Source organism: Hypomesus nipponensis, chromosome 11 (genome assembly GCF_054491055.1).
Source record: "Hypomesus nipponensis isolate SF chromosome 11, ASM5449105v1, whole genome shotgun sequence".
Lineage (NCBI taxonomy): Eukaryota > Metazoa > Chordata > Actinopteri > Osmeriformes > Osmeridae > Hypomesus > Hypomesus nipponensis.
The window spans coordinates 1483660-1510268 of NC_140371.1; the positions used below are offsets into that span (position 1 = coordinate 1483660).

The following is a 26609-nucleotide window of genomic DNA, read 5'->3' on the forward strand; positions in this document are numbered from 1 at the left end:
TTTATCTCCATCTTCTATTGTATGTTTGTTTACTTACCCAGATAAAGAAGACAGGTGAGACTTATGAGAACTGAGGACATGATTGTTCACAGACTGTCTGTTCACAATGACTACAACTCTGACTTTTGGTGCTCTAAGGTCTTTGAGGCCAAGAGGGAGTGACAAGGAGATGATGCTGGCTGGATGCATGAGGCCTTGTGACTTGCCTCTGAATCGTCATGTTTCTACTGTGATTAAGTACTTTAATTTACTGTTTGTGACAACCAAAACGTCAGTTCATTTGAACTTACCTAGTTTCTTGTTCACAGTAATCTCCAATTCTAATATAATAAAACGACAAATTGAACACAATCCAGAGAAGTATGTTCCTACATGGATTAGACCCTATTTATTGAATGTCACTAAATGGTTGTAAAAAATAAATAAATCAATGTTAAAATGCACAAGGTAAGTGTATGAGTTTGTGTGTCTACATGTTTTCATTCGAGGAAACAAGTTTGCACATTGCTAGATCTGTAAGTTGTTGCGCCCCCTTGTGGCTCACATGGAGCAGAGATGGTGTGGGAGGAAAACTGATCTGTGAATTGCTCCTCATTTGTAGTGTGTAAGCGTAATTTGAAATGGATCACTGCTCATAGCATGAAGCCTTTTCTCTCTTCCCTAGGAGTACGGTGCCTCCCTCAGAAGAGATCCCTCCACTCTGACTGAAGGGGGGAGAGGGGTGTACATGGGCCACCACCCGGCCGAGGGCAGGGGTCCCTGGGCTGAGGAGGGTGGACCTCCCTATAGAGAGAGCAGGACCACCAGACTGGGAAGGCTGGAGCCTGTTAAGCGTAGGGCACCAACGTACCAGGAGGAACTGGAACAGCAGGTGACTCCCCTCCCCCTCCTCTCTGTGTTGGGAGACTGGACTATACACTAAATACCATGAATGTAGTGATTCTGCTCATGGACAAGTGTTCAGGATTGAAAGTACAAACTCATCAACACATGGACTGTACTGTAACACATTCAATGTTTTTTTTATCAACTTTGAGTTGTGGTTGAATTTGAGATTCCATGTATTATAAATGCTGGATTCCATATTGGTCAGAACCAAGATGTTATCTGTATATAAGTACTTTTTATCTCTAAATATATAAAAATATTTGATATTTCAGTTGGTTGCTTTATATTAAGTTCTCTAAATTATTGTGTGTACTTGTTTCTGGTGATAATCAACAAAAGCACCATCACCAAAGTGTCTAGTTGTCGTCGTAAATAAGCGCAGCTAGTTCAGGCAGGGCAATCGGGCAGCGCGCGTCATTCATTTAACGGGGATGTAAGGCGTCTTACTCCACCTTCCTTTACTCCACCCACTACCACACCCATGTTAGCAGCGCATATCCATTGGGCCACGTCCGATAAGGCGTCTTTAAAAGACGCGCGGATATGCACACACTCACCCCGGTCGTTGTATGATCAGTGCTGCTGCCACCCTCCACCGTCCCCTTCTCCCCCATGCTGTCTGTATGTCTATCCACCAGGGGGATGATTATATCTCTATTGCTTCCCTTAGATCATCCACTCCGCCAAAGTAAATCTACATGTCCATGTCATGAAACAATAAATGCTCAAATCTAATACGCGATTGTCTTGACTGAACTGACGTTGTTCTTTGTTCCCTGTCCAGACCCCATGGGCGACTCCTACCCGGTGCCCCGTCCCCCTCAACAGAACCCCCCCAGCTGTCTGCCAGAGAGAGGAGGAGGTTGGCCAACAACAACAAATTGCACAAAGTAACTTTAGTTATCCATCTATGTTGGAAATGTACAGAAAATTAATGATACTTAATACAAGTTTCTTTCAACTAGAGCAAAGTTTCGACTGCCATAAAGAATGGTGGTGGTGGTGATGATGGTGAGGTTAGAAATAATGGTCGTTATATTAAGACAAACATTTAAGACCAATGTTGGTATCTTAAAATACCAAACAACTGTTGGTCTGTCTAGTGTCAGTTGAGAGCTGCAGGGCATTCCAATACCTCATGGCTGTGCAAAATAAGCCAGAAACACTTGCCTTTCTTTTTGCCACCTAAATCATGGAACAGACCAGTTACTGCAAATGCCAAGATACCATAATGAACACATCCACTAAAGTTATAATACTCTCCAGTACGACTATATTATTATACTTTATAAGAGAGGCAGAGCCACAGATGAGTGCTCAAATTCTGCTTATTAAAAATAAACATTACAGCACGTACGAGTAAGACGTTTGACTAGGAAGCATTTGTCTTTTCGTATAAACAGTGAGGTGGCTCTTAAAAGAGCCTTTGTGGGTTTCGAGATCACATGATCACGGACAACGTCTAGGCGCGCTCCCCGCGGATGCGGCGGGCCAGCTGGATGTCCTTGGGCATGATGGTGACCCTCTTGGCGTGGATGGCGCACAGATTGGTGTCCTCGAACAGGCCGACCAGGTACGCCTCGCTGGCCTCCTGCAGAGCCATCACAGCGGAGCTCTGGAAACGCAGGTCAGTCTTGAAGTCCTGGGCGATTTCCCTGACCAGACGCTGGAAAGGCAGTTTGCGAATAAGCAGCTCGGTGGACTTTTGGTAACGACGGATCTCTCTCAGAGCCACGGTCCCGGGCCTGTAACGATGGGGCTTCTTGACGCCACCAGTGGCCGGTGCACTCTTACGAGCAGCCTTGGTGGCGAGCTGCTTCCTCGGGGCTTTGCCACCGGTAGATTTACGAGCGGTCTGCTTTGTTCTGGCCATGATGGGAGTCTTTTCGTCGACGAGTTTGAAGTAAGTTTCGGTAGAAGGGATAAAGAAGTATATATGGTCGGCTTGTCGTCCGCTGATTGGACTTCTCTCCCGAGCAGACTGATTGGTAAACCGTCGACGCCTTTTCCGTTGGCAATTGGACGCAGGGACGGATGTCAGTTCCCGCCCACATTTGAAACCTTCTGGCCCCGCCCTCATCCTCCTTGCACTGCTGCGCAGGTGCGGGCAAGTAGGCGATGAATGTTTAAAATAAAACGAATTTCTGCATTTAAGATCGTGTTTGTGACAGAGCGTGTTCACACTTCAGATAACCCGAACATGGATACAAGCATTCAAATATGTAAAGTTGCTGCGCATATTGACCATAAGCAATTAAGTCTTTTCCAGACTATTCTGTCCGTTCTATTTCGTGGAACTCCGCCCCATTGGGGAGCTCTGCTCCAAATGGTTTACCCGCTGCCTAGTGCAGCCAATGACTGAAAATCAAAATGTATACACACCTGTCACTCACACAGGTGACCTATATAAAGGGGTGACCGCTGTCACTCATGTTCCCCACCAAAATTTGCACGTGTCACTTGACTTTATTGACTTCAAGATTGAAGAATATCTATAAGAAAAGAACGTGAGCTTTTCCAGTCCACTGCTCCCACGCAAGGCTCTGTTAAGAGCCAAGTGCAGGTGTAACCTGGAGGCTGATCGTGTGCTTGGGACCCCGGCATACCAAGGACAGGTTGGTGGACTCCCCTGACTGTGAATCATGCGCTTGCCTCTCTGTTTCGGAGAGGCGGCTGCGCTTTGATTTCTTCCAGGTGGAGGAGCTCCTTGAAGACGTGGTCTCGGCCCTGCTCTCTGACGAGGAGAGTTCGGAGTTTGAGGACCACCTTGAGGTGACTAATGCCCCCCTGTCCTTTCTTGATGACGAAGGGCGAGCGCTGAGTTCAGTTTCGGAGGATGACGAGGAGCTCAGGGCGGATTTCCCAGCTATCATTACGAAAGCAGCGGAGATCATGGGCGTTCCCCTGCCGGCCTCTCCTCCTGTGGAGGAAGAGGACCCATGGGAGGTTGGCCCCCATGCGAAACGCATGAAGACCTCGAAACCCTTGAGCCCCACTATGCCAAACCTGGCTGAGTACGTGCAGGGCTCCTGGGCTAACGCGCCAGTCAAAGCGCTGCTCGCGTTCATGAGGGTGACCGGGCTGGGAGAGGCGGTTAAGGCCGGCCCCCCGCCCTTGGAACCGTCCCTCGCGGCGTACCTGGTACCAGCGCATGGATGACAGCTAGAAAGGCGACCCTGCCGTCCTCCCGGGACAAGCTTACTGCCTCTCTGGCAGACAAGGCATACGTCTGGGGTGAGCAGGCAGCGGCGGCCTCCGGCAACGCCGCCATCTTGACGGTGGCGGTCTCCAAACTCTACGGAGTGCCCTGAAGGCCTGTCCCCTGAGGAGACGTCTTGGATGGCCAGGATGGCATCAGTGGTGCTCCACTTGAACTAGGGGGCGGCTATTTGCGCTGGAAGAGCTATGGGCAACAGCCTTGTGATTCATCGCCACCTGTGGCTGTCCCTGACGGCCATGAGAGAGGCGGACAAGTCCACCCTTCTCAATGCTCCAGTGGCTGGCGGGGGCTTGGCTTGACCGGCTGTGGCATCAGCATACAAACACTTCTCGCACCTGGAGGAGGAGAGGAAGCACCTGCTAGGGCATATGCCCCTGCAGAAGAAGACTACCACTGCTCCCTTCTCTGTTCCTGCAGGTGCCTCTCGAAGCAGGAGGAAATGAGCTCGCCCTCCGGTGGCACGAGCGGCCACTGCGACGCAGGCTGCTCCTCCCGGGGCACCTGTTCCACCGAGAGAGCGGGTTACAGCCATCCACCTAACCCCAGCTGGCGTGGTGGCGGAGGTGGGAAGAAGAGGAGAACATGACTGGCGGCGGGGACAGAGGCTTCGGTTGTAATGAGTTGGTTTCGGTTCACAGGTTTTCCACGACTGGCGATGCCGAACCATCGAGCACGTACATAGCGGAGTCTGGCCCAGCTAGCAAGCGTGTGGCCAGACCGCTAGCAGCCCCCATGCACCATAACACAGTGTGTGACTCTGTTATCACGATACGCACAGACCTCTGGTTGTGATGCGAGTCCTCTCGAGGCCCATAATGAGGACAGCACTCAGACCTCTTTTGGCCTTGAGACGCTGCTCCAGCCCTTTGGAGTCGACCCCACCTTGGGCTGTGTCGCCGATTCGGTGCACAGTGGCGGCGGGGGTCAGACGAGAATACAGCAGTTTCCTGTCTGCGGTTCTGCAGCTGAACGCACACCCGCTCTCTCTGCGCTATGCAGAGTGGTGAGCACTGCCATGCTGGCTAGACAGGATGATGAGAGGGTTATGCCATCCAGTTCGTACGGACTCGCCCTCCTTTCAGAGGGGTGAGGGAGAGTTTGTACGGACTTGTCCTGGAGACGTATTTGTCCTGCCCACTGAAGGCACTCGCGCTCCGGAAGGAGATAGTGAGTTTGCTGACCAAAGGGACAGTGATTCCGGTCCCCAGAGATAAGGAGAACCCAGGTCTCTACTCCCCTTATTTTCTGGTTCCAATCTACTGCTAGAGGGTACGCGTCGCGCCCGGTGAGCCTTTATGCAATGGTGTGGAAAACAGAACCTTGACCCGGGTCTCATGTCCAGTCTAAATGTTCTTGTGTTTTTTACAATCGTTGTTTGACGAGGGCTTAGCCGCGAGCACTGTGCATCTTTACGCAGCTGCCATTTCGGCATGTCACGAAGGGTTCGCCAAGACAGCGTTGTTCAGCCACCCGCTGGTCAAGCATTTTCTGGCTGGGGTGTGTAGGCTCAGGCCACCTCCGAGAGCATCAGCACCTAAATGGGATTTATCTCTGGTGTCAGACACTGTGGGCCACCTTGCAGATTGAGCAGCACAGTAAACCATTTAGGTTAAGTGGTGGAACTCCATAAAGTGGTGCCAGAGTGGAGAAAAGTATTAGTTTAAATAGTTATTGTACCTTGCATGTAGATAGTCCAATAACTTTGACACTAGACAGAGTTGTAAGACATTGCGCTTTTGAAGAGTGTAGTGGGTGGCTCTTAAAAGAGCCTTTGGGTAAAGTGAGACTGAGATTTAGTCTTTACTTGGCTTTGACGGCCTTCTCGGTCTTCTTGGGGAGAAGCACCGCCTGGATGTTGGGCAACACTCCACCCTGAGCGATCGTAACGCCACCGAGAAGTTTGTTGAGTTCCTCGTCGTTGCGGACGGCCAGTTGCAGGTGACGAGGGATGATACGGGTTTTCTTGTTGTCACGAGCAGCGTTACCGGCCAACTCGAGGATCTCAGCGGTGAGGTACTCGAGAACAGCTGCCAGGTAGACGGGTGCGCCTGCTCCCACACGCTGAGCATAGTTGCCTTTACGGAGAAGCCTGTGGACACGACCCACGGGGAACTGCAGCCCGGCGCGGGATGACCTGGTCTTGGCCTTAGCCCTTGCTTTGCCTCCGGTTTTGCCTCTTCCGCTCATCTTCGTGATACGTCTGTTAAAAGAAGTAGTGAAGCAAATCAGTCGGAGCACATAATTTATAGGCTAGCTGACGGTAAACGGCTTTCATTGGTCACAATGTCGGTTGGGTCTTGATCCAATCGGAGGTGGCGACAGACTCGGGGGTGGAGCCATTCTCTTTCCCGCAGAAGGCGCGTTTTGTCGTCTGGTCTGTCCTCCTCACGTCTCTTTGTTCATTCAGTCGCTCCTCGTTTAAGGCGCCAATCACATACATTAATGTGGCATGGATGGATGGATGGATGGATGGATGGATGGATGGATGGATGGATGGACGGACGGACGGATGGACGGACGCAAAGTCTACTATAGGCCACAATCGTCAATCGTGTAGTGTGAACGATAGTTAATGGAGGTAACTCCAGTTCTATGAGTGGAGCGGAGCCCCATAGGGGAGCTCTGCTCCTATTGGTTTACCCGCTGCCTAGTGCAGCTAATGACTGAAGATCAAAATGTATACACACCTGTCCCTCACACAGGTGCCCTATATAAGGGGGTGACAGCCCTCACTCATCCTCCCAAAAGTATTAAATACAGCCGGGTTGAATAAGTCGAGCTGGGCCTGCAGCCCTATGGGGCTCCGCTCCACTCATAGAACTGGAGTTACCTCCATTAACTATCGTTCTATTTCGTGGAGCTCCGCCCCATAGGGGAGCTCTGCTCCTATTGGTTTAGGCGGAGCGAGCGAGGCCAAATATACCCCCAGCGAGACCAGGTCTAAAAGACACATAATCTCACAAGGCACCGAGAACAGATCCGCTGATGTAAATAATACACAGGGTCTGTCCTCCCGGTCAGGCCGCTACTGTAACACAGAGAGCCGTCCAGGGTAAGAAAACAGGGGGAGTTTACTTAACTCATGTTCTTCTCTCTCGCCTGCACAACAGCTAGGCTGGAGGGGCAACAGAAAACATACAGTAAAGACATCTCGACTGAGAATATCTGCCTGTCCCACATTTGGCGATATAATCAAAGAACAACTCGCATCTAGGGCCCACAAGAACCTAGCAAGTTGTCATCTTGCTACACCTGATCCACCAGCCATGCTGAGGACAGAATGAGCAAAAGATGAGGAAGAAACGTCCAACAGATAATATCGCACAAATGGTGAAGGCGACGACCAAGACGCTGCTTCACAAATCTCCTCCACTCCTACACCCCTGAGGATGGCAGCTGAGGCTGCCACTCCTCGGGTGGAATGAGCCCGAATGCCAGGTGGCACGGGACATCTCATAGACTCGTACGCGAGACCAATAGCCTCGCAGAGCCAGTGAGAAAGTCTCTGTGTGGAGAGTGGCAAGCCAGCTCTCGATCCACCGTAGCAGATCAGCAACTGCGGAGAAGATCTGATACTTGCTGTGCATTCCAGATAGCGCGACAGAGCGCGCACTGGGCACAGCCCATGTAAGCGTCTTTCCTCCTCTCCGCTGTGCGGAGGTGGGAAAAAAGCTCTCAGTTCGCAGCTCTGTGCCCTGAACGCTCGGCTAATCACCTTGGGGATAAAGGCCGGGTTAGGACGCAACACTGCTCTTGTTCGATCACCCGAGATGATCAAACAATCCGCGCGTGTTGACAAAGCGCACAAGTCGCTCACTCGCTTAGCCGTAGTCAAGGCGAGGAGCAGACTCGTTTTAAGAGAAAGCAGACGTAATGACACATTGTCTATGGGCTCGAAAGGTGGTCCACACAGAGCGTCTAACACCAGAGATAAATCCCATGTAGGTGCTGACGCTCTCGGAGGTGGCCTGAGCCTACACACCCCAGCCAGAAAACGCTTGACCAGCGGGTGGCTGAACAGCGTTGTCTTAGCGAACCCTTCGTGACATGCCGAAATGGCAGCCGCATAAACACGCACCGTGCTCGCGGCTAAGCCCTCGTCAAACAACGATTGTAAGAAACACAAGAACACTTCGACCGGACATGAGACCGGGTCAAGGTTCTGTTTTCCACACCATTGTGCAAAGACTCGCCAGCGCGACGCGTACCCTCTAGCCGTAGATTGTGCGCGCGCACTTTGAATGGTCTGAATGACAGCATCAGACAGACCCCTGCGCTCTAAGAGTTCCCTCTCAGTAGCCAAGCCACAAGAGGGCCTCCGACCACTGGAGGGCTCTTCACCAGGCCTCCGGCCTGAGAGAGCGCATCCGTCTGATGAGGTATGGGCCAAGGCCCGCCTACCAGCATCCCCATCAGTTCCGGGAACCACGGGGCTCCGGGGCGATCGGGGGCTATCAGAATGACCGATAGCCCCTCCGACCTCACCCGAGCCAGCAAGGGGAGGATGGAGGCCAGAGGTGGAAATGCGTACAGTAGACCTCTCGGCCAGGAACGGTGCGCGAACGCATCGACTCCCAGAGGAGGTCTGTCCTGTGCGCGCAGCGAGAACCATAGAGGACACTGTGTGTTGGCTCGAGACGCAAACAGATCCACCTGTGCTCGGCCGAAGCGTGCCCAGATCAAAGAAACGATGGACGGTTTCAACCTCCACTCGTCCTCTCTCGGGCCGCCCCTTGACATCAGGTCCGCTCCCTCGTTGAGCAGACCTGGAATGTGCTGAGCTCTCAGGGAGCGTAGGTGCGTGAAAGCCCAAGTCCACACTTCCTCCGCCAAGCGATGAAGTGATGGAGAGCGCACCCCTCCCTGTCTGTTGATGTAAGCCACCGTCGCTCTGTTGTCGGATCTGACGAGAACGTCTTGATCCTTCAACACCAGCGCGAAATGGCACAGAGTCAGTCGGACCGCTTCGAGCTCCAGGAGGTTGATGTGACGCGTCTCTGACGGTTCCCATCTTCCTCCTATCGAGCCCGCCTGACATACTCCACCCCACCCGGTCAAGGACGCGTCCGTAAAGACCGGGTAGAGAGATGTCACTCTGCCCATGTCGACTCCGCGCGTCAAGACACGCGGGTCTCTCCAATGGTTCAGATCGGCTTTGACTGATCTCGGTATCACTAGCAGTCTGCGGCGGTGTCGCACCGGATCCAGCCGCAGCTGAGCGAACCATCTCTGCAGCTTGCGCATGTACAACAGGCCCAATGGCACTACTACATGGGCCGCCGCCATCAACCCCAACAGGGACATCACCGACAGTGCGGTGATTGTGCGTGAGACCCGGAACGCACGGAGCGCTATCGAAATAGATTCTCTCCGTGGTGCCGACAGTCTGGCTCTCATCCCAACAGTGTCCAAATGGATACCTAGGTAGGTAAACTGTTGAGCGGGCCATGGAGCGCTCTTCTCCCAGTTGACAGCGAACCCCAACTGGCTGAGCTGAGTCACCAGTGAGGTCGCGTCCTGGATAGCTCTGTCCGGAGACTGAGCCAGAACTAACAGGTCGTCGAGGTACGCCAGAATGCGTATACCCCTGCGCCGTAACGGTTCCAGAGCTGCTTCCACGCACTTGGAGAAAGTCCGAGGAGCCAGCGCGTACCCAAACGGCAGGCGCGTGTACTCGTACTTCTTCCCCTCGAAGGCAAAGCGCAGAAATCTCCTGTGCTTCAGTTTGATAGGCACATGGAAATACGCGTCCTTCAGATCTATGCTGATCCCAAAGTCGTTCCGCTGTACACAAGTCAGCAAACGCTTTATCGTCAGCATGCGAAAGGGCCGTTTGGCCACACTCTCGTTGAGCACCCTCAGGTCTAGAATCGGTCTCATCCCCCCGTTTTTCTTGGGAACCAAAAAATAAGGGGAGTAGAGACCCGAGTTCTCCTGATCTCTGGGGACCGGTATCACAGTCCCCTTGGTCAGCAAGCTCGCTATCTCCTTCCGGAGCGCGAGTGCTTTCAGCGGGCAGGACAAGCGTGTCTCCCTCACTCCTCTGAAAGGAGGAGGGGTCCGCATGAACTGGATGGCATAACCCTCTCTCAGTATCCTGTCTAGCCAGCTTGGCAGTGAGCATGACTCTCGCCACTCTGCATAACGCAGAGAGAGCGGGCGTGCGTTCAGCTGCGGAGCCGCAGACAGGAAACGGCCGTACTCTCGTCTGACCCCAGCCGCCGCTGTGCACCGAATCGGCGACACAGCCCAAGGTGGGGTCAACTCGAAAGGGCTGGAGCAGCGTCTCAAGGCCAAAAGAGGTCTGAGTGCTGTCCTCATTATGAGCCTCGAGAGGACTCACAGCGCGACCAGAGGTCTGTGCGTACTGTTGCAGCGGTGACTCATGTAACGTGATAACAGAGTCACACGCTGTGTTGAGGTGCATGGGGGCGACTAGCGGTCTGGCCACACGCTTGTTAGCTGGGCCAGACTCCGCTACGCTCATGGAGCAAGACGGTCCGGTGCCGCTAGCTGTGTAAAACTCACGCACCGAGACCAACTCAGCCGACGATCCCACACCAGCGAGAGTGCTCAACTCTGTACCGGTCGGGATCCCAAGAGGCACTGACTGGAATAATTGTCTTTCTTTGAAACAGTATTGTGGAGGTCCAAGCCTCTCTTTACAATGCTTTATTTCATTGAAAACAGTTGGGGGAATCGAAGTTTCGATCCCCGCCGTCAGTCATGCCTTTCTCTTCCTCGAGCCGCCACGCCAGGCAGGGGCAGATGGTCGGGCGAAACCCGTCCTCTCTGCTGGAGCCGCAGTGTGTGGTACAGGTGCCGAGGGAGGATGTGGCGCCTGAGACGCAGCCGCGACTCTGGTCGCCGCAGCTGGTCGTCGAGCGCGTCGTTTCTTACCCTGCGACGTCCCTGCCGAGGCTAGGGAAGAAGAGGGGGCGGGAGACTTCCTCTGTAAGGGCATGTGCCCTAACAGGTGTTTCCTTTCTGCCTCCAGACGGGAGAAACGCTCGGAGGCCGAGGCAACCGCAGGGCCGAAGAGCCCATCCCTGGACACAGGAGCATTGAGGAGAGCGGTCTTGTCCGTGTCCCTCATGGCTGTCAAAGACAGCCAGAGGTTGCGGTGCATGACTACGCTGCTCGCCATAGTGCGTCCTGCGCAGATTGCCGCTCCCTGTGCAAGGAACACGGCAGCCGCCGTCATCCTCGCCACCAGAGATGCCTCCACGGCAGACAGACCCTCTGTCTTACCCGTGGACAATTTTGCGACCGCCGCCATGAGCAGAGCGGCGTTGCTTGACGCAGCTGCCGCCTGAGCTCCCCACACGTAGACCTTATCGGCCAGAGAGGCCGAAAGCCTGTCACGCGGGCTTGGCAGGTTCGCCTTCTTGCTGGTCGACCACGCGCTCGCCCCCGGAACCAGGTACGCCACCAGCGATGGTTCCAGAGGAGGGGGGCCGGTTTTTACTGCCTCCAGCATCCCGTCCACACGGGAAAAAGGCAGAAGCGCCTTCACAGGCGCGTTAGCTGCCAACGGCGCGTCCCACGAGCCCTCCACATAATTAGCCAATTTTGGCATTGCGGGGCAGGCTGGACGGGTTGGCTTGGACCTCTTGGCGTAGGGCCCGACATCCCATGGGTCGTCCTGCTCCACAGGAGGGGAGACCGGCATGGGGACACCCATAATGCTTGCCGCATGGGCAATTAGAATGGGAAAGTCGGCGCTCCTAGACAGAGGGGTGGAGGCGGGAGCGGCGGGAGCCGGCTCCTCATCCTCCTCTGAGGCCGAGCTCGACACGCCCCCTGCTCCTTCAGAGATGGAGAGGGGGGTCGAGCGCGAGGCGTTCTGTAGGAATTCCTCCACAGGAGGGTCCCGGCCCAGAGGCATCCCGCTAGCCACCTCGAGACGGCCTAGGTCCTCCGACCCTGAACTCTCCTCATCAGAGAGCAGGGCCGAGACCACATCAGCGAGGGGCTCTTCCACCTGAAAATACTCGTGCCGCTTACGTCTCTCCGTTTCAGAGAGACTGGCGCACTCCGCACAGTCAGGAGGATTCACCAGGCCGTCTCTGGCGTGCCGAGGTCCCAGGCACACGAAACAAAATTCGTGGCGGTCCCCTTCGGCTTCCAGATGACGGCACCTGCACCTAGCTCTTAAAAGAGCTTTGCGCGGCAGAGGTGGCATGGAATAACTCATTGCTCTTTCAATCTTCAATCAATTCAAACAACCCGTGCTGAATTTTTTGGGAGGATGAGTGAGGGCTGTCACCCCCTTATATAGGGCACCTGTGTGAGGGACAGGTGTGTATACATTTTGATCTTCAGTCATTAGCTGCACTAGGCAGCGGGTAAACCAATAGGAGCAGAGCTCCCCTATGGGGCGGAGCTCCACGAAATAGAACAATTTGATATATCCACATACATATTTAACATAGATATAGGCCTACAATTATCCAGTTGGTGATGGTGGTTTTAAATTGGATTTGCACCCTTAATATTCCAAGCAACTATTTGCAGGTTGCTAATAGCAGAAGCACAATTTCTATGCAGCTCTACAGTTACACGAAGCACTTTCACAAATAAAAGTCTCATGCAACGATAATTTCTCAAATTAGCTAGCTGTGTCATTAATTTTCTTCTTCTGTCATGGTTTCCTCGCTAGATTATGCCAAATGAGAAGTGCCATTGCAACTTGTTCATCTTATTTATAATCGTTTTGTGGCGGACGCGTAACATGTATCACTTGTACCTCTGGTACTGGCTGGTTACTTTGTTTTCATAATGTCCGTCCCGGAGATTTAACTCATGTCTGAGACCAAGGTAATTTAAGGTGCAACAGAAGTGGCCTGTGATCAAAGTTCTGAACACTCCCACGCTACAATTTTACAGAGCGTGATGAAACACCATCATGCATGTGAAAGTGTTTGGTACGGGGGCTAACAACATGGACATGCACATTTAAGGACAGGTGGGTGGCTCTTAAAAGAGCCTTTTAGTGATACGGACGCGGACTAAGGTTTACTTCTTCTTAGGCGCCGGTTTCTTTGCCTTGGCCGCCTTAGGCTTGGCGGCTTTGGGCTTGGCTGCCTTAGCTGCCTTTTTGGGGCTCTTGGCCACTGTTTTCTTGGGTGTTGCGGGCTTCTTCACCTTCTTGGGGCTCTTGGTTGCCTTCTTGGCTGCCGCGGGCTTCTTAGCCTTCTTGGGTGACTTCTTGGCAGCCGCGGGCTTCTTCGCAGCGACCTTCTTGGGCTTCTTGGCAGCAACGGGTTTCTTGGCGACTGCCTTTTTTACTTTCGGAGCGGCGACCTTCTTAACGGGATTCTTTGCCTTCGCCTCCTTGTTGATCTTGAAAGACCCAGAAGCGCCCGTCCCTTTGGTCTGGACCAAGGTTCCCTTGGTGACGAGGCTCTTCACTGCGATCTTGACGCGGGAGTTGTTCTTCTCCACGTCGTAGCCGCCGGCCGCCAGGGCTTTCTTGACCGCTGCCAGGGACACGCCGCTTCTCTCCTTGGAAGCGGACACGGCCTTGACGATCAGCTCGCCGACGCTGGGTCCAGCCTTCTTGGGCTTGGCTGCCGCCTTCTTCTTGGGTGCCTTTGCAGGAGCGGGAGCTGGAGCGACTTCTGCCATGTCTAAACACTAGCGGGACGTGTACGATTTGAAAGTGCGACGTTGCTCTCTGCTGTGTAGCGCTGCGGCGTTCAGAGCGCTGGATTTAAATAGGACATGAGAACTGTGTAGACTCAACTCCCGGCCAGGCTTCTCTCCGTCGCTGCTATCCGTTGGCACTTGTGTTTTCTCCCTGTGAACAACGGGCTAAAAATCTATGTTGGAATTGAGCTGCGGTCAAGAAGTAAATCGGGCAGCAAGCAGCCTTTTCAACGTTCAAAACAAAACGGTATGTGGACAGGAGGCACTCGATGTTTTGTTGTGGCTCACTCAAATCATCGCCGTTGGCCTCGCGGAGGGAGCTCTGCGCACCGTGTTGTCTGTGCCATTTGCCCCAATAGTATTTAAAACGGCAGTCGTGCAAATCGAAAAAATGTTTTCTAGTTTGCCAAATAATCTGTCGAGAAACGTAACTGTTTTAGAATACACATCTGGGGTACCAGGGGCTTAAAACTGGTCTCTTTTGGGGGGATACAAAACACAGTGTGTAGCGGGGGTGGCGTTCGGGGAAATCTTGGTCTCCCTATTGCTCTCCCTTCCCTAGTTTTTCCATCTCCAAGGACACAATCCCTACTGTAAGACTTGTTACGTCTCACTGTAGCCTACAGTGACTGTATTCCGTGGATGGTGTGTGTCTGGTCTACCTACTCAGTATGAGCCGGACTCGTCAGTTTCAGTATGCCTACACGTTAATATCCATGTTGTTGGTGATGGGAAGTGAATGAGTCATAAAGACTTTTCATTGATTTCATTAGCCTGGACAAGTGGTTGTATTTCGTTGACAATAGCCTGTTTATATGAGGGGACGTTTAGGAAATTAGTGTGAGATTTACTTTCTGTTTCATATTTGGTATAATTAATTTAAATATTGTATTTTCTTTTATACATGTGGAAGTAACGTATTAAGTTGGGGTTGATAGCAGCCTACACCAAGATCCTGTTTGTGGACTTCAGCTCTGCCTTCAACACCATCATCCCCGTCCTGCTACAGGACAAGCTCTCCCAGCTGAACGTGCCCGACTCCACCCGCAGGTGGATCACAGACTTTTTGGCTGACAGGAAGCAGTGCGTTAAGCTGGGAACACAAGTCTCTGACTCGGACACTTCAGTCACTCCCCTCTGGCTTCTTGACCACCATCTCCACTGTCTTAAGAGCATTGAGCTCTAAGTTGTTCTGGCTGCACCAAGTCACCAGGTTGTCAGCTTCCCACCTATAGTCAGACTCATCTCCACCAGAGATGAGCCCAATGAGGGTGGTGTCGTCCGCAAACGTTAGGAGTTTGACGGACTGATGACTGGAGGTGCAGCTGTTGGTGTACAAGGAGAAGAGCAGAGGGCAAAAGACGCAGCCCTGAGTAGATCCGGTGCTGATGGACCGGGAGTCAGAGATGTGTGTTCCCAGCTTAACACACTGCTTCCTGGTCAGCACAGTGCTTGAGGGTGGCAGGAGAGACAAGGTCTGGCCCAGCTACTTTGTGTGGGTTCTGCCTCTTGAACAGTCTGTTAACTTCTGTGTCCTGAATGGAGAGAGTCGTCTCTGTGGAGATAGGGGAGAAGGCCTCTTGATGAGGACTCTACTGTACTGTACTTTAATGTACTCTGCTTTCATTTACTTTGTGTTTTATGTTCCCCTCTCGTTTCACTGTGTGTGAAAACAAAGCAAAAAAAGGTTGAAAATAATCAATTAAAATGCCTTGCAAAAAATAGTCGAAAGTTTGCATCATTGATGAGCACTTCATGAGGACTATACTGTACTCTATTGTACTCTGCTTTCATCTGCTGTTTTTGACCTCTCTTCTTTCACTGTGATTTCCATCTATTTTACAGTTTTCAAAAACATAGTTCACAACCATCCAATGACATCTCAGGTTTGAAGTCCAGTGTTTACATATGTTAAATGTGATAAGCAAATCGATCAATTGTATCTTGCACTGTGCTAAAGCTATTGAAATGGTTTGTTGCAGATTGCTTGATGATATACATGAGACGACTTGTATTAGTCCATGTTTATTGCATGCTCAGGCCGGACTTAACAGCCAACGTGCGTTCCCCGACACATCACACATTAAAAACCCTGTTTAACACTGCGCCCTTGTCAACCAAAAACAGCATCGATGCGCGGCATTATACTACAGTCGTATGATAGGTTTGCAGAATAACCCGTCCCTGTTCACGGAGGCTTATAGTTCATTCAAGTCAACATTCAAGTAATCGTGATGGACTTTACTCAAATTTAGAGACCAGTGGGTGGCTCTTAAAAGAGCCTTTGGGGTGAATTTGAAGGAGCGTCTGTTTACTTGGAGCTGGTGTACTTGGTCACTGCCTTGGTGCCCTCGGACACGGCGTGCTTGGCCAGCTCACCGGGGAGCAGCAGGCGGACGGCGGTCTGGATCTCCCTGGAGGTGATGGTTGAACGCTTGTTGTAGTGAGCCAGGCGAGACGACTCTCCGGCGATACGCTCGAAAATATCGTTGACGAAGGAATTCATGATTCCCATGGCCTTGGATGAGATACCGGTGTCGGGGTGGACCTGCTTCAGTACCTTGTACACGTAGATAGCATAGCTCTCCTTCCTAGACTTTCTGCGCTTCTTGCCGCCCTTTGCTGCAGTCTTGGAAACGGCTTTCTTGGAGCCCTTCTTGGGCGCGGGCTTTGCTGGTTCAGGCATGGTCAAGTCTCGTTGCTTCTCAGAAACGAATGATCAAATCAGTAGTTGGTTACCCAGTATATATAGCGGGAGACATCCTAAATTTTAGGCACGCCTCCTGCTTATCGCTGCACTCCTTTCGTGAGCACTATTGAAATCTGCTGCGCGTGCGTGGGATTTACCGATTGCCCCCTTCTCTTTCAGTAATCATAAACTGACAGTTATGATAACTGAAAGGAAATATTAGAAACCTTTTTACACTGAACAATCCTAATTTTCACCAATCATTTATGTCACAGCGGAAATGTTTGCTGTATGCTCGGAGGAGACGCGGCAACTCAAAAGCCAGGAAGTTGCGCCAAAATCCCTGAGCAGTTTACCGCGTAGTTTAACCAGAAACACGTGGTTAATGACGTCAACTTTGAAGTTTCGTTTGGTTGCAGTGCCACGCAAACCCCCACGCATCCAGCTATTAGTCATATTTAGCCAAGTAGCCCATTAGCAGAAGACCCTTGAATAATGCCCCCTTTTACAATACAATTGGCTCAAATACTTTGGATACGCACTGACCACCGGTAGTATTGGTGCTCAATTAGACTAAAATGGATTAGAAGCCTACAGACCGACATTGAATCTAAGTTCAATTGCGCCAAACACTGAGGACAAAACTAGGCTACTCAACTCAGCGTTGTATATTGTGACTTCATCGTCAAAAATGCCATAGATTTGAAAGTAATTTCATAGGCTGAAATCTAATCGACACCCTAATTATGGAAACAAAGTCTCTGATCTGTAACATGTGGGTGGCTCTTAAAAGAGCCTTTGTTGAATTTCGGTTGATATTCGTGAGGATGATTTAACCACCGAAGCCGTACAGAGTGCGTCCCTGGCGCTTGAGGGCGTAAACCACGTCCATGGCGGTCACGGTCTTCCTTTTGGCGTGTTCGGTGTAGGTCACGGCATCACGGATGACGTTCTCCAGGAACACCTTCAGCACACCGCGAGTCTCTTCGTAAATCAAGCCTGATATACGCTTAACACCACCGCGGCGAGCAAGGCGGCGGATGGCGGGCTTAGTTATACCCTGGATGTTATCACGGAGAACCTTGCGATGACGCTTGGCGCCTCCTTTACCGAGTCCTTTGCCTCCCTTACCTCTTCCTGACATTTTTAGCTTCTCTTACGATACCACAGACGAGAATGGTTCTCGACTTGCCAAGAGCCAGAATGTTTATTTTCCGTAAGCGGACGTGAAGGAGGCCAGTTCTTTACTTGGAGGGCGTTGCAATGGGAGGGAACTTGAGTCAGAGAGGGACAATATGTATATTTAACGTTTCATTCATTTAGCACATTTAATTAGACATATTTTTACATATAATACATACTTGTTAAAAAACTTAACTGTTTGAAATACAAAATAATAAATAAGTAAATGTTTCAAGGAATGTCTTGGAATTGCGTATTTTCTGTGACAATAGGTGCGTTCGACATGGACTGACGCTGCATGAAACGACCGGCGAGAGTGGCCGCTTGCAATCGGGGAGGAGTTGAAAACGACTCTGTGAAGTGGGACATTTCAGCTTCTCGTGATTTGCTGCGTTGACGTCAGTCACGGCCGATTAAGCGCCGTTTGCTTACTTTACTCTTTTTATAATGTAACGTAGCCTTTCCGTTAGTGAAGAGGCGGAGTAAAACCCTTTCTTCCATACATTTTTTTATTCAATTAAACTGTTTGTTGATGTCAACAATATATAATGACGCTGTAACATGCCACGACATTATAACTAATTATATTAGGCTATAATTACGTTTGTCATGCCATGAGCATAATAGCGTTCATTACAAAATGGTTAAATCTGATTTAAAATAACTGAAATTGACTCTACAAACAACCGTCATGTATGTGCAACCATTTGTAAAACGTGCTACAATAAAGGCAGGCAGCTGTAGATTATCAAGCCCTTTCTCTTTGTTCTCATTCAGCTCAGGTAAATCAGCGATTTGCTGATGCTCCCTTTTGTGCTCGTTCATTGTTCGTGTCCGCGAGCACGTTTCCAGGCAACATTTCTTGACGTAGGCAAATAAATGGGCTGCTAGTTTACCCATTTCAGATTGGTTTCAATCTTTGCAAAAATCAGGAAAAATTATACCTTGAAAAAGCTAGTAGTATGAGCCAGGTTCGAGAATCGAACACAAATTATTGGGGGAGACATCTCTCTGCTTCAGGCCCCTCCACCAACCAGACATCTTCTCTCTGCTTCAGGCACCTCCACCAACCAGACGTCTCCTCTCTGCTTCAGACACCTCCACCAACCAGATGTCCTCTCTCTCTGCTTCAGACACCTCCACCAACCAGACGTCTCCTCTCTGCTTCAGACACCTCCACCAACCAGACGTCTCCTCTCTGCTTCAGGCCCCTCCACCAACCGGACGCTTGATAGGCCGTCACTATTGGTTCTTTTACATTGTTGTGAAATACCTTTGACTGTAAAAGTTGAATAGCCTACTGCTCAGTGCATGTGCAGCTGTCAATCTTTTAGTCCATAATATCAAGCTTGGTAGTTTAAAAAATATCTGGCATTGTATTATCAGATATAGCCTAATACTATTTGGTTAACAAGTCAATTCACTTGAACAAGTAAATGTAAATTATGAAACTGCTACTGGGACCTTAGCTAGCTAGTAGATGCTGGTTTAGTTAAAAAGGGGATTCCAGAATGCAGCTCTTTATATGTCCTAAGTGTATTTCCTGTTATCTCTTGCCAATTGTCAAGTTACTGTCACTGGTGGGCCAGTGTAGTGTGTGTTCTCGTTCCTGACATAGAACACCGACCTCACAACAATTCCTCTTTGTGAGCCACTAGAGGGCACTGTTGACGTTAAATAAGATCTTTCTAAACTAAGTATCCAAAAAGCACATTTGTCAGTCTGTTCCCCGTTTAGCCAACACAAGATATCTCTTTATACAAAATAGCAAAGATTGTTGTTCAACAGACTTATTCTTACTTTGAGATAATATTCATACAGTGTCTAGAGTCAGCTTAGGGTGTTAGGGTGGTTTTTCCTATGTATTCACCACAGACAACACCAGCAGCCAACATTTAGCTTTATGATAGAACAATTAATGTTATCAAAGGTATGTAACAAGGCAATAAGGTATTGACTAGATTTTTTGTTTTTGAAATTTAAATAATCTCAAATCTTCTCAAATTTAGATCATTTCTGGTCCCTTGTTTTCCTGCTAATTATTTCTGTTATTTTCCCCCTGTGTTATTTGACTTTGAGACAGACTTTATTGTTGTATTAACATGTGTAAGTGGACTCCAGCTCCCCTGCTGCAGTGTTAACAATGACCCATTTGTCTGTGAAGGGAAACTTGTCCTGGAAAGATCATGTTCCCTATGACTGGGGATGCATGTTCCACAACGTGTTCACTCATGCTTTGTCATTTCTTTACACCTTTTGGCTACTGAGTCTTCAAAGCAGAATAATTTTAAAGAGATACCTTAAAATGTTTAGTAGTAATGTTTTGGGATTTGTAAACACACCTTTACGGTTGTGACTGTAGAGAAAATACATTCACTTAAGAAATTAACAGAAGATCATAGTGTATGTGAACAATGTTATCTTTCCAAGTGCATGCATCTGTGGCTTATACAGTATCTCTGAGGCTTGATTGCTTGAAATCGATGTGTGGTTATGCTGCAACTCGTTTTTCACAGTAAAAAACATACTTTTCTTCACCAGGAAACTCGATACACTAACCACATTTCAAAACTCTAAAATAATTAATTCCAACTGGGTCAGAGTACAGATGAACATCTGTGTCAAAAGGTTGTTTAAGAACACAGCAGACACTGTGAAATGAATACAGAGCTTTATTCTGAAATGTTCTTTGACAAAGTGTACCATTTAGATATAGTACCTTAAACATTTAGTGAATTTTAGTCATTGATTCATTAATTCAATTAAAATACAATTTGTTTTAGTATTAAAATATAAAACACAAATATACATGCATACAAAAAATTGCACTACATAAAATAGCATATCATTTTCTTTATTTTTTATAAACTGTATTTGTAAAAAAAAAAAGCAAAAAGAAGACAGAAACTTAAACAGTCTAGACCAACAATACTGTTTAATACCTCCATCAAGGCACTAACACTTTAGACTCAACATGCACAATTATTCATGTCCCCATTTCTCTACATCACACATCCATTCTATGCTATACGGCATCAGGCAAGATCTGGATAAATCTGCAGTAGTAGTAATGCAATATTCGTGAACAGTGGCTGTAGGTTTTAATGAGCTTTCCTCCAGGTGTGTGGTGGACTTCCCTGGTTGTCCCTGAGGAGCAGCAGGAGGGAGAGCCCACAGCAGTACACCAAGCTCTTCACTATCATCACAGTGTAAACCAGAGAGGCCAGGTTCACACTGCACATGGACTGCAACAGTTCTGGAAAGGAAACAAACCAACAATACCACACATTGACACTTACAGGATAATCATTACATTTCTCCTCAGGCAACATAAGGGACATACGGATTAATGTAATAGTGATCATATTGTTCATACCCTTTTAGTAAAATGTATTAAAGACGCCTTATCGGACGTGGCCCAATGGATATGCGCTGCTAACATGGGTGTGGTAGTGGGTGGAGTAAAGGAAGGTGGAGTAAGACGCCTTACATCCCCGTTAAATGAATGACGCGCGCTGCCCGATTGCCCTGCCTGAACTAGCTGCGCTTATTTACGACGACAACTAGACACTTTGGTGATGGTGCTTTTGTTGATTATCACCAGAAACAAGTACACACAATAATTTAGAGAACTTAATATAAAGCAACCAACTGAAATATCAAATATTTTTATATATTTAGAGATAAAAAGTACTTATATACAGATAACATCTTGGTTCTGACCAATATGGAATCCAGCATTTATAATACATGGAATCTCAAATTCAACCACAACTCAAAGTTGATAAAAAAAACATTGAATGTGTTACAGTACAGTCCATGTGTTGATGAGTTTGTACTTTCAATCCTGAACACTTGTCCATGAGCAGAATCACTACATTCATGGTATTTAGTGTATAGTCCAGTCTCCCAACACAGAGAGGAGGGGGAGGGGAGTCACCTGCTGTTCCAGTTCCTCCTGGTACGTTGGTGCCCTACGCTTAACAGGCTCCAGCCTTCCCAGTCTGGTGGTCCTGCTCTCTCTATAGGGAGGTCCACCCTCCTCAGCCCAGGGACCCCTGCCCTCGGCCGGGTGGTGGCCCATGTACACCCCTCTCCCCCCTTCAGTCAGAGTGGAGGGATCTCTTCTGAGGGAGGCACCGTACTCCTAGGGAAGAGAGAAAAGGCTTCATGCTATGAGCAGTGATCCATTTAAAATTACGCTTACACACTACAAATGAGGAGCAATTCACAGATCAGTTTTCCTCCCACACCATCTCTGCTCCATGTGAGCCACAAGGGGGCGCAACAACTTACAGATCTAGCAATGTGCAAACTTGTTTCCTCGAATGAAAACATGTAGACACACAAACTCATACACTTACCTTGTGCATTTTAACATTGATTTATTTATTTTTTACAACCATTTAGTGACATTCAATAAATAGGGTCTAATCCATGTAGGAACATACTTCTCTGGATTGTGTTCAATTTGTCGTTTTATTATATTAGAATTGGAGATTACTGTGAACATGAAACTTGAAACTAGGTATGTTCAAATGAACTGACGTTTTGGTTGTCACAAACAGTAAATTAAAGTACTTAATCACAGTAGAAACATGACGATTCAGAGGCAAGTCACAAGGCCTCATGCATCCAGCCAGCATCATCTCCTTGTCACTCCCTCTTGGCCTCAAAGACCTTAGAGCACCAAAAGTCAGAGTTGTAGTCATTGTGAACAGACAGTCTATGAACAATCATGTCCTCAGTTCTCATAAGTCTCACCTGTCTTCTTTATCTGGGTAAGTAAACAAACATACAATAGAAGATGGAGATAAAGTACGCTTTGTCAATGGAGAATCTATGTTGAGGAAACACAACTGTACAGAATAATGGGTTTTTATAATCAAATTTCACATTGGTGCTATTGGACTATATGGTGCACTGGTAAGATGAATATAGTATTAGCTGTTACTGCTGAAATGTAGTTGCATGACTTCTAGACAGTTTCAATGGTTTTTACAATATCTTAGTGCTTCTTTTGTGCAAACCTGTAGCATCAGAAGCTTCAGAGCTGAAGCAGAAGGCCCTCATGATAAAAACTCCCAACAAAGTGGTTCTCATTGATTGTGAATCTCCAAATGTTCCTTCGAGCTACGTGCAGTGGTACAGTCAGAAAGACGGAGAGCCTTTAAAAAGGGTCGCGATTATTGCAACCAAACATCTGAGAACACCGGAAATGCAAAAAAAGAATAGAAATTGGATCACTGAGCCTGGATTTGACCAGGTTTCAGTAGAGAAAACAGGAAATAACTACCTTTTAAAGATGGTTAATTTAAAGATAACCGACTCCGCTACCTACTACTGTGCCTACTCGGATTATCACAGTGCAGACCACATTGCACAACCTGTGACAATAACTCTCTTTACAGGCACTTTGCTACTGCTGCCAGATGTTTGGGAAATGCAGTAGGGATGAACCTTTCAAGCAGCAGAATTATTTGATTATCAGTGGGGGAAGTCCTATGGTTAGCTTTACAGGAATGGTAAGCATGGTGGAAAGGGGACTTGCAAGTGTGAAGGTAGGATACTTTTTATTTATTCAGATTTGCAACAATACCAAAATTCATTGACATTTGCATGTTGCACGGTTTGGTGAGAACCGACCAATTGAAATGGAATTCTGTGGAATTACAATTCACTGTGAGTGTCACAAATATCTAGCTTGTTGGTACCGTAACTGGCTAAAGCAGTATTTCTGAAAGGTTGTTGTTGTGTGTGAATGAGAGGACCCGAGGTCAATCCCTGGAAGGGGAATATGAGGACTGAAGCAGTATTAATGAGATGACACGTCACACATTACCCCACTTTGTTACTGGGGAGAAATGATGGTGTTTCAATGATTGCAGAGGTCTTTCTTACCACACCATGTGCTATCAGACTGTTCAGTGCATCCTCTGCCTGGCTGGATATTAATGATGGACCTTACCAGCTTGGTGGGTGCTAAGACCTACAAACTGAACAGGAGTGGAACAATCTCATTAAGTTACCTGACTATTTCACACATACAGTAGCAGGGTGGTTCATGTAGTCTTCCTATAATGGGCCATAACATCGGGGATGAAGAGGAGCTGTGAGAACCAAAGTAAATGGAGGATTGTATTTCATAGCGGCTCCTTGTTCAGGCTTGATTGTATGTTCTGGATCTGTCTTCACAGAGAATGCTTCTACCTCCTCCTGACTGTGAATAAGCTTCATTTGTAACTTTTCTGTTGCTTGTGGTCATTCCAGGCAGAGCCTGATTGGTCCACACCCAACCCTCTTTCTTCATCCACCCCTTCATCCTTGGACCCTATTAGGCCACTTCAGCAGGTACAACCAAGCTTGCCATGCAGACTTTTTGACATCATGTATGTCACTGTGGAGAAGGAGGTGATGGTATTTGGCTCAGGTACAAGACTCATTGTGTCAGGTAAGATCTCATTTCTGTTTTAACGCATGTTTTCTTACTCTCAACTACAATAGTTTCAATCATGACACATACCCTTGAGTATATTATGGTTGTTGCATGAATTAATAAATAACAATTACATGTATTTGTTCAGTATGACATTATCATAACTTTAGCGACTGGCATCTAGGTAACTATTTCAACTACCATAACTGAAAGTTCAGGATTGACCTGTTTGTCATAATAAATTGTCCAGATGTTTTGAGAATGTACCAAATGCAGTATAAAATCAAATGGTTTTTAAAATTAAATTTCATCAATTCCTAAGGAAAAGTTTTACCCCCACAATTGTATTTATTTATTAGATAATGAAGTCAAAACACCGAAAGTGACCGTCTACCCAGCATTTACACATCAACACAATGGAAGGACCATCCTGCTGTGTCAGGCCAGTGACATGTTCCCAGACTTGGTGAGGTTTTCATGGAAGATGGAGAGAGAAGACGGCCGGTTGGTGGAGGTGCCTGAAGCAGAGAGAGAAGAGCTGGAGCAGAGGGAGGACGGGACAGTGACTAGTGTGATCATCATCAAGAACCAAGAGGCTGAAACTAAAAAGTACCGCTGTACTGTAAAGCATGAAGTGGGCGATGTTGAAGACATTCCAAAAAGACACAAAAAAGGTTTATCTTCATTCCATTTATGTACCTATTTTTGAAGTTTCTAAAGTTAATAGGACGAATAATGGGCTCACCTAAAAATATTCATCCGTTCCAATTAGATGTATATTTCTTTGTTCTCAAATTACTTTCTATCTAACACAGCTATCTGTCACAGAATTATAATAATGTTCTGGCACATCTGTCTCAGAGGAATCTTCTTTTACCACGGCTGCCTCTGCACCAACCTGTCCACCTCAGAATCATACACACGTCTCTCCTGCCGTCCACGTCCCTGATGGTAAGACACATTTACAACACTGTTGTAAACTGTTTATTAATCGTCAATACGTATTTTCATATATTTCTCACATAATTATAATGCCCAGAAGGATTGATGTAACTGTTATTTACTTTTATTTCATGGCTGGTAGAAAAGAAAAAAAACATGTTAGAATACCACATTACATGTGCTTTTGTTTCTTAATACATTTTACTAAAAGGGTATGAACAATATGATCACTATTACATTAATCTGTACGTCCCTTATGTTGCCTCAGGAGAAATATCATGATCTGTCTGTGTCAATGTGTGGTATTGTTGGTTTGTTTCCTTTCCAGAACTGTTGCAGTCCATGTGCAGTGTGAACCTGGCCTCTCTGGTTTACACTGTGATGATAGTGAAGAGCTTGGTGTACTGCTGTGGGCTCTCCCTCCTGCTGCTCTTCAGGGACAACAAGGGAAGTCCACCACACACCTGGAGAAAAGCTCATTAAAACCTACAGCCACTGTTCAGGAATGTTGCATTACTACTACTGCAGATTACAGCAGAATCTGGAGATATCGAGTGACTTTTTTTTACAAATACAGTTTATAAAATAAATGTTTTATGGGCCATTTTATGTAGTGCCATTTTATGTAGTAGTTATGTATTTTTTGTATGCATGTGTATTTGTCATTTATATTTTAATATCAAAACAAATACTATTTGAATTGAATTAATGACTGTTAACATATCCATCAACAGATGAACATTCTGTAAATCTTTAAGGTTCTATATCTAAACTATCAATCCACCACACACCTAGAGACATGATCAGTCCACCACACACCTAGAGACATGATCAGTCCACCACACACCCGGAAACATGATCAGTCCACCACACACCTGGAGACATAATCAGTCCACCACACACCTGGAGACATGATCACTTGATATGACTTCCAAGAGATTTTCTAATCCTGTTTGTCACAAATATTTCATGTATTTTCTTCTCTTGACATGTACAATAAATACAACAATAAATTGAATACAACATTTTACAATGATCAGTCTGTGAATATATGTGCATTACGAGTGTATACATTACAAAACTCACTTAGCATTTAAAAGTAAGATACTGGAAAATATTGGATTAACGAGAGGCCTATATACTTACCTGCCTTATTACCTGAGGTAAAAAAAGCAAGTAGAGATGCTACTGACCTGTATTGCTAGTTATGTAGCAGAGGTAAAGAGCTAGTGGATATGTTACTGGCTTGTAAAGTTAGTTATGCAGCAGATCTAAATAGCTAGTGGAGATGTTGCTGAGTTGCAAAGTTAGTTATGCAGCAGAGGTAACGAGCTGGTGGAGATGCTTCTGACTTGTAAAGCCGGCTCAGCAGCAATAGTAAAGAGACAGTACAGACCATGAAGTATCTGTCTGCTGGCTGTTCGATCCCGCTCAGAAGAATGGTAAAGAGACACTGCAGACGTCCCTATCCATGCCGCTTTCTTATTTTAGTTATTTATTTATTATAATATTTTTGTACAATACATACCCATGGGAATAATAAATTCATCATGAAATGTAAGACTGCTTGAGTACTTATATGAAACGTTTTCTTTGTATTT

At 47.7% G+C, this 26609-nt stretch overlaps 6 protein-coding genes and 1 pseudogene across 6 annotated transcripts; 1 reads left to right on the forward strand and 6 right to left on the reverse strand.

Moving 5' to 3' along the window:
• Positions 1-2198: 2198 nt before the first annotated feature.
• LOC146267656 (histone H3-like) lies at positions 2199-3994 on the reverse strand. Its single transcript, XM_084667032.1, has one exon. It carries the CDS (start codon positions 2966-2968, stop codon positions 2351-2353), a length of 618 nt encoding a protein of 205 aa, XP_084523158.1. The 5' UTR covers positions 2969-3994; the 3' UTR covers positions 2199-2350.
• A 1676-nt stretch (positions 3995-5670) lies between these two features.
• LOC146267657 (histone H2A) lies at positions 5671-6570 on the reverse strand. Its single transcript, XM_084709312.1, has one exon. It carries the CDS (start codon positions 6293-6295, stop codon positions 5909-5911), a length of 387 nt encoding a protein of 128 aa, XP_084565438.1. The 5' UTR covers positions 6296-6570; the 3' UTR covers positions 5671-5908.
• Positions 6571-7354: 784 nt separating this feature from the next.
• On the reverse strand, positions 7355-8253 carry LOC146267658 (uncharacterized). The gene is made up of 3 exons (XM_084709346.1): positions 8247-8253; positions 7469-8146; positions 7355-7377 (listed from the first exon to the last, which is right to left on the reverse strand). The coding sequence occupies exons 1-3, from the start codon at positions 8251-8253 to the stop codon at positions 7355-7357; spliced, it is 708 nt and encodes a 235-aa protein (XP_084565472.1).
• Positions 8254-12599: 4346 nt separating this feature from the next.
• Positions 12600-13909, reverse strand: LOC146267659 (histone H1 pseudogene; annotated as a pseudogene).
• Positions 13910-15985: 2076 nt separating this feature from the next.
• Positions 15986-16565, reverse strand: LOC146267660 (histone H2B-like). The gene has a single exon (XM_084709393.1). It carries the CDS (start codon positions 16443-16445, stop codon positions 16071-16073), a length of 375 nt encoding a protein of 124 aa, XP_084565519.1. The 5' UTR covers positions 16446-16565; the 3' UTR covers positions 15986-16070.
• A 428-nt stretch (positions 16566-16993) lies between these two features.
• On the reverse strand, positions 16994-17614 carry LOC146267661 (histone H4). The gene has a single exon (XM_084709394.1). The coding sequence runs from the start codon at positions 17590-17592 to the stop codon at positions 17281-17283; it is 312 nt and encodes a 103-aa protein (XP_084565520.1). The 5' UTR covers positions 17593-17614; the 3' UTR covers positions 16994-17280.
• Positions 17615-23299: 5685 nt separating this feature from the next.
• LOC146267662 (uncharacterized) lies at positions 23300-26010 on the forward strand. The gene is made up of 4 exons (XM_084710030.1): positions 23300-24081; positions 24426-24740; positions 24928-25017; positions 25337-26010. The coding sequence occupies exons 1-4, from the start codon at positions 24018-24020 to the stop codon at positions 25489-25491; spliced, it is 624 nt and encodes a 207-aa protein (XP_084566156.1). The 5' UTR covers positions 23300-24017; the 3' UTR covers positions 25492-26010.
• Positions 26011-26609: the final 599 nt, after the last annotated feature.

What these genes read in the sequence shown, in the direction of transcription:
- LOC146267656 (XM_084667032.1), bottom strand. Translation starts at nt 2,968, where the DNA reads ATGAGGGCGGGGCCAGAAGGTTTCAAATGTGGGCGGGAACTGACATCC.
- LOC146267657 (XM_084709312.1), bottom strand. Translation starts at nt 6,295, where the DNA reads ATGAGCGGAAGAGGCAAAACCGGAGGCAAAGCAAGGGCTAAGGCCAAG.
- LOC146267658 (XM_084709346.1), bottom strand. An exon ending in TGTAGGAGTGGAGGAGATTT is followed by an intron (nt 7,378 to 7,468) that starts GTGAAGCAGCGT and finishes TTCTGTCCTCAG; the next exon opens with CATGGCTGGTGGATCAGGTG.
- LOC146267660 (XM_084709393.1), bottom strand. Translation starts at nt 16,445, where the DNA reads ATGCCTGAACCAGCAAAGCCCGCGCCCAAGAAGGGCTCCAAGAAAGCC.
- LOC146267661 (XM_084709394.1), bottom strand. Translation starts at nt 17,592, where the DNA reads ATGTCAGGAAGAGGTAAGGGAGGCAAAGGACTCGGTAAAGGAGGCGCC.
- LOC146267662 (XM_084710030.1), top strand. Translation starts at nt 24,018, where the DNA reads ATGTATGTCACTGTGGAGAAGGAGGTGATGGTATTTGGCTCAGGTACA. An exon ending in TACAAGACTCATTGTGTCAG is followed by an intron (nt 24,082 to 24,425) that starts GTAAGATCTCAT and finishes TTTATTTATTAG; the next exon opens with ATAATGAAGTCAAAACACCG. An exon ending in TGCCGTCCACGTCCCTGATG is followed by an intron (nt 25,018 to 25,336) that starts GTAAGACACATT and finishes TTTCCTTTCCAG; the next exon opens with AACTGTTGCAGTCCATGTGC.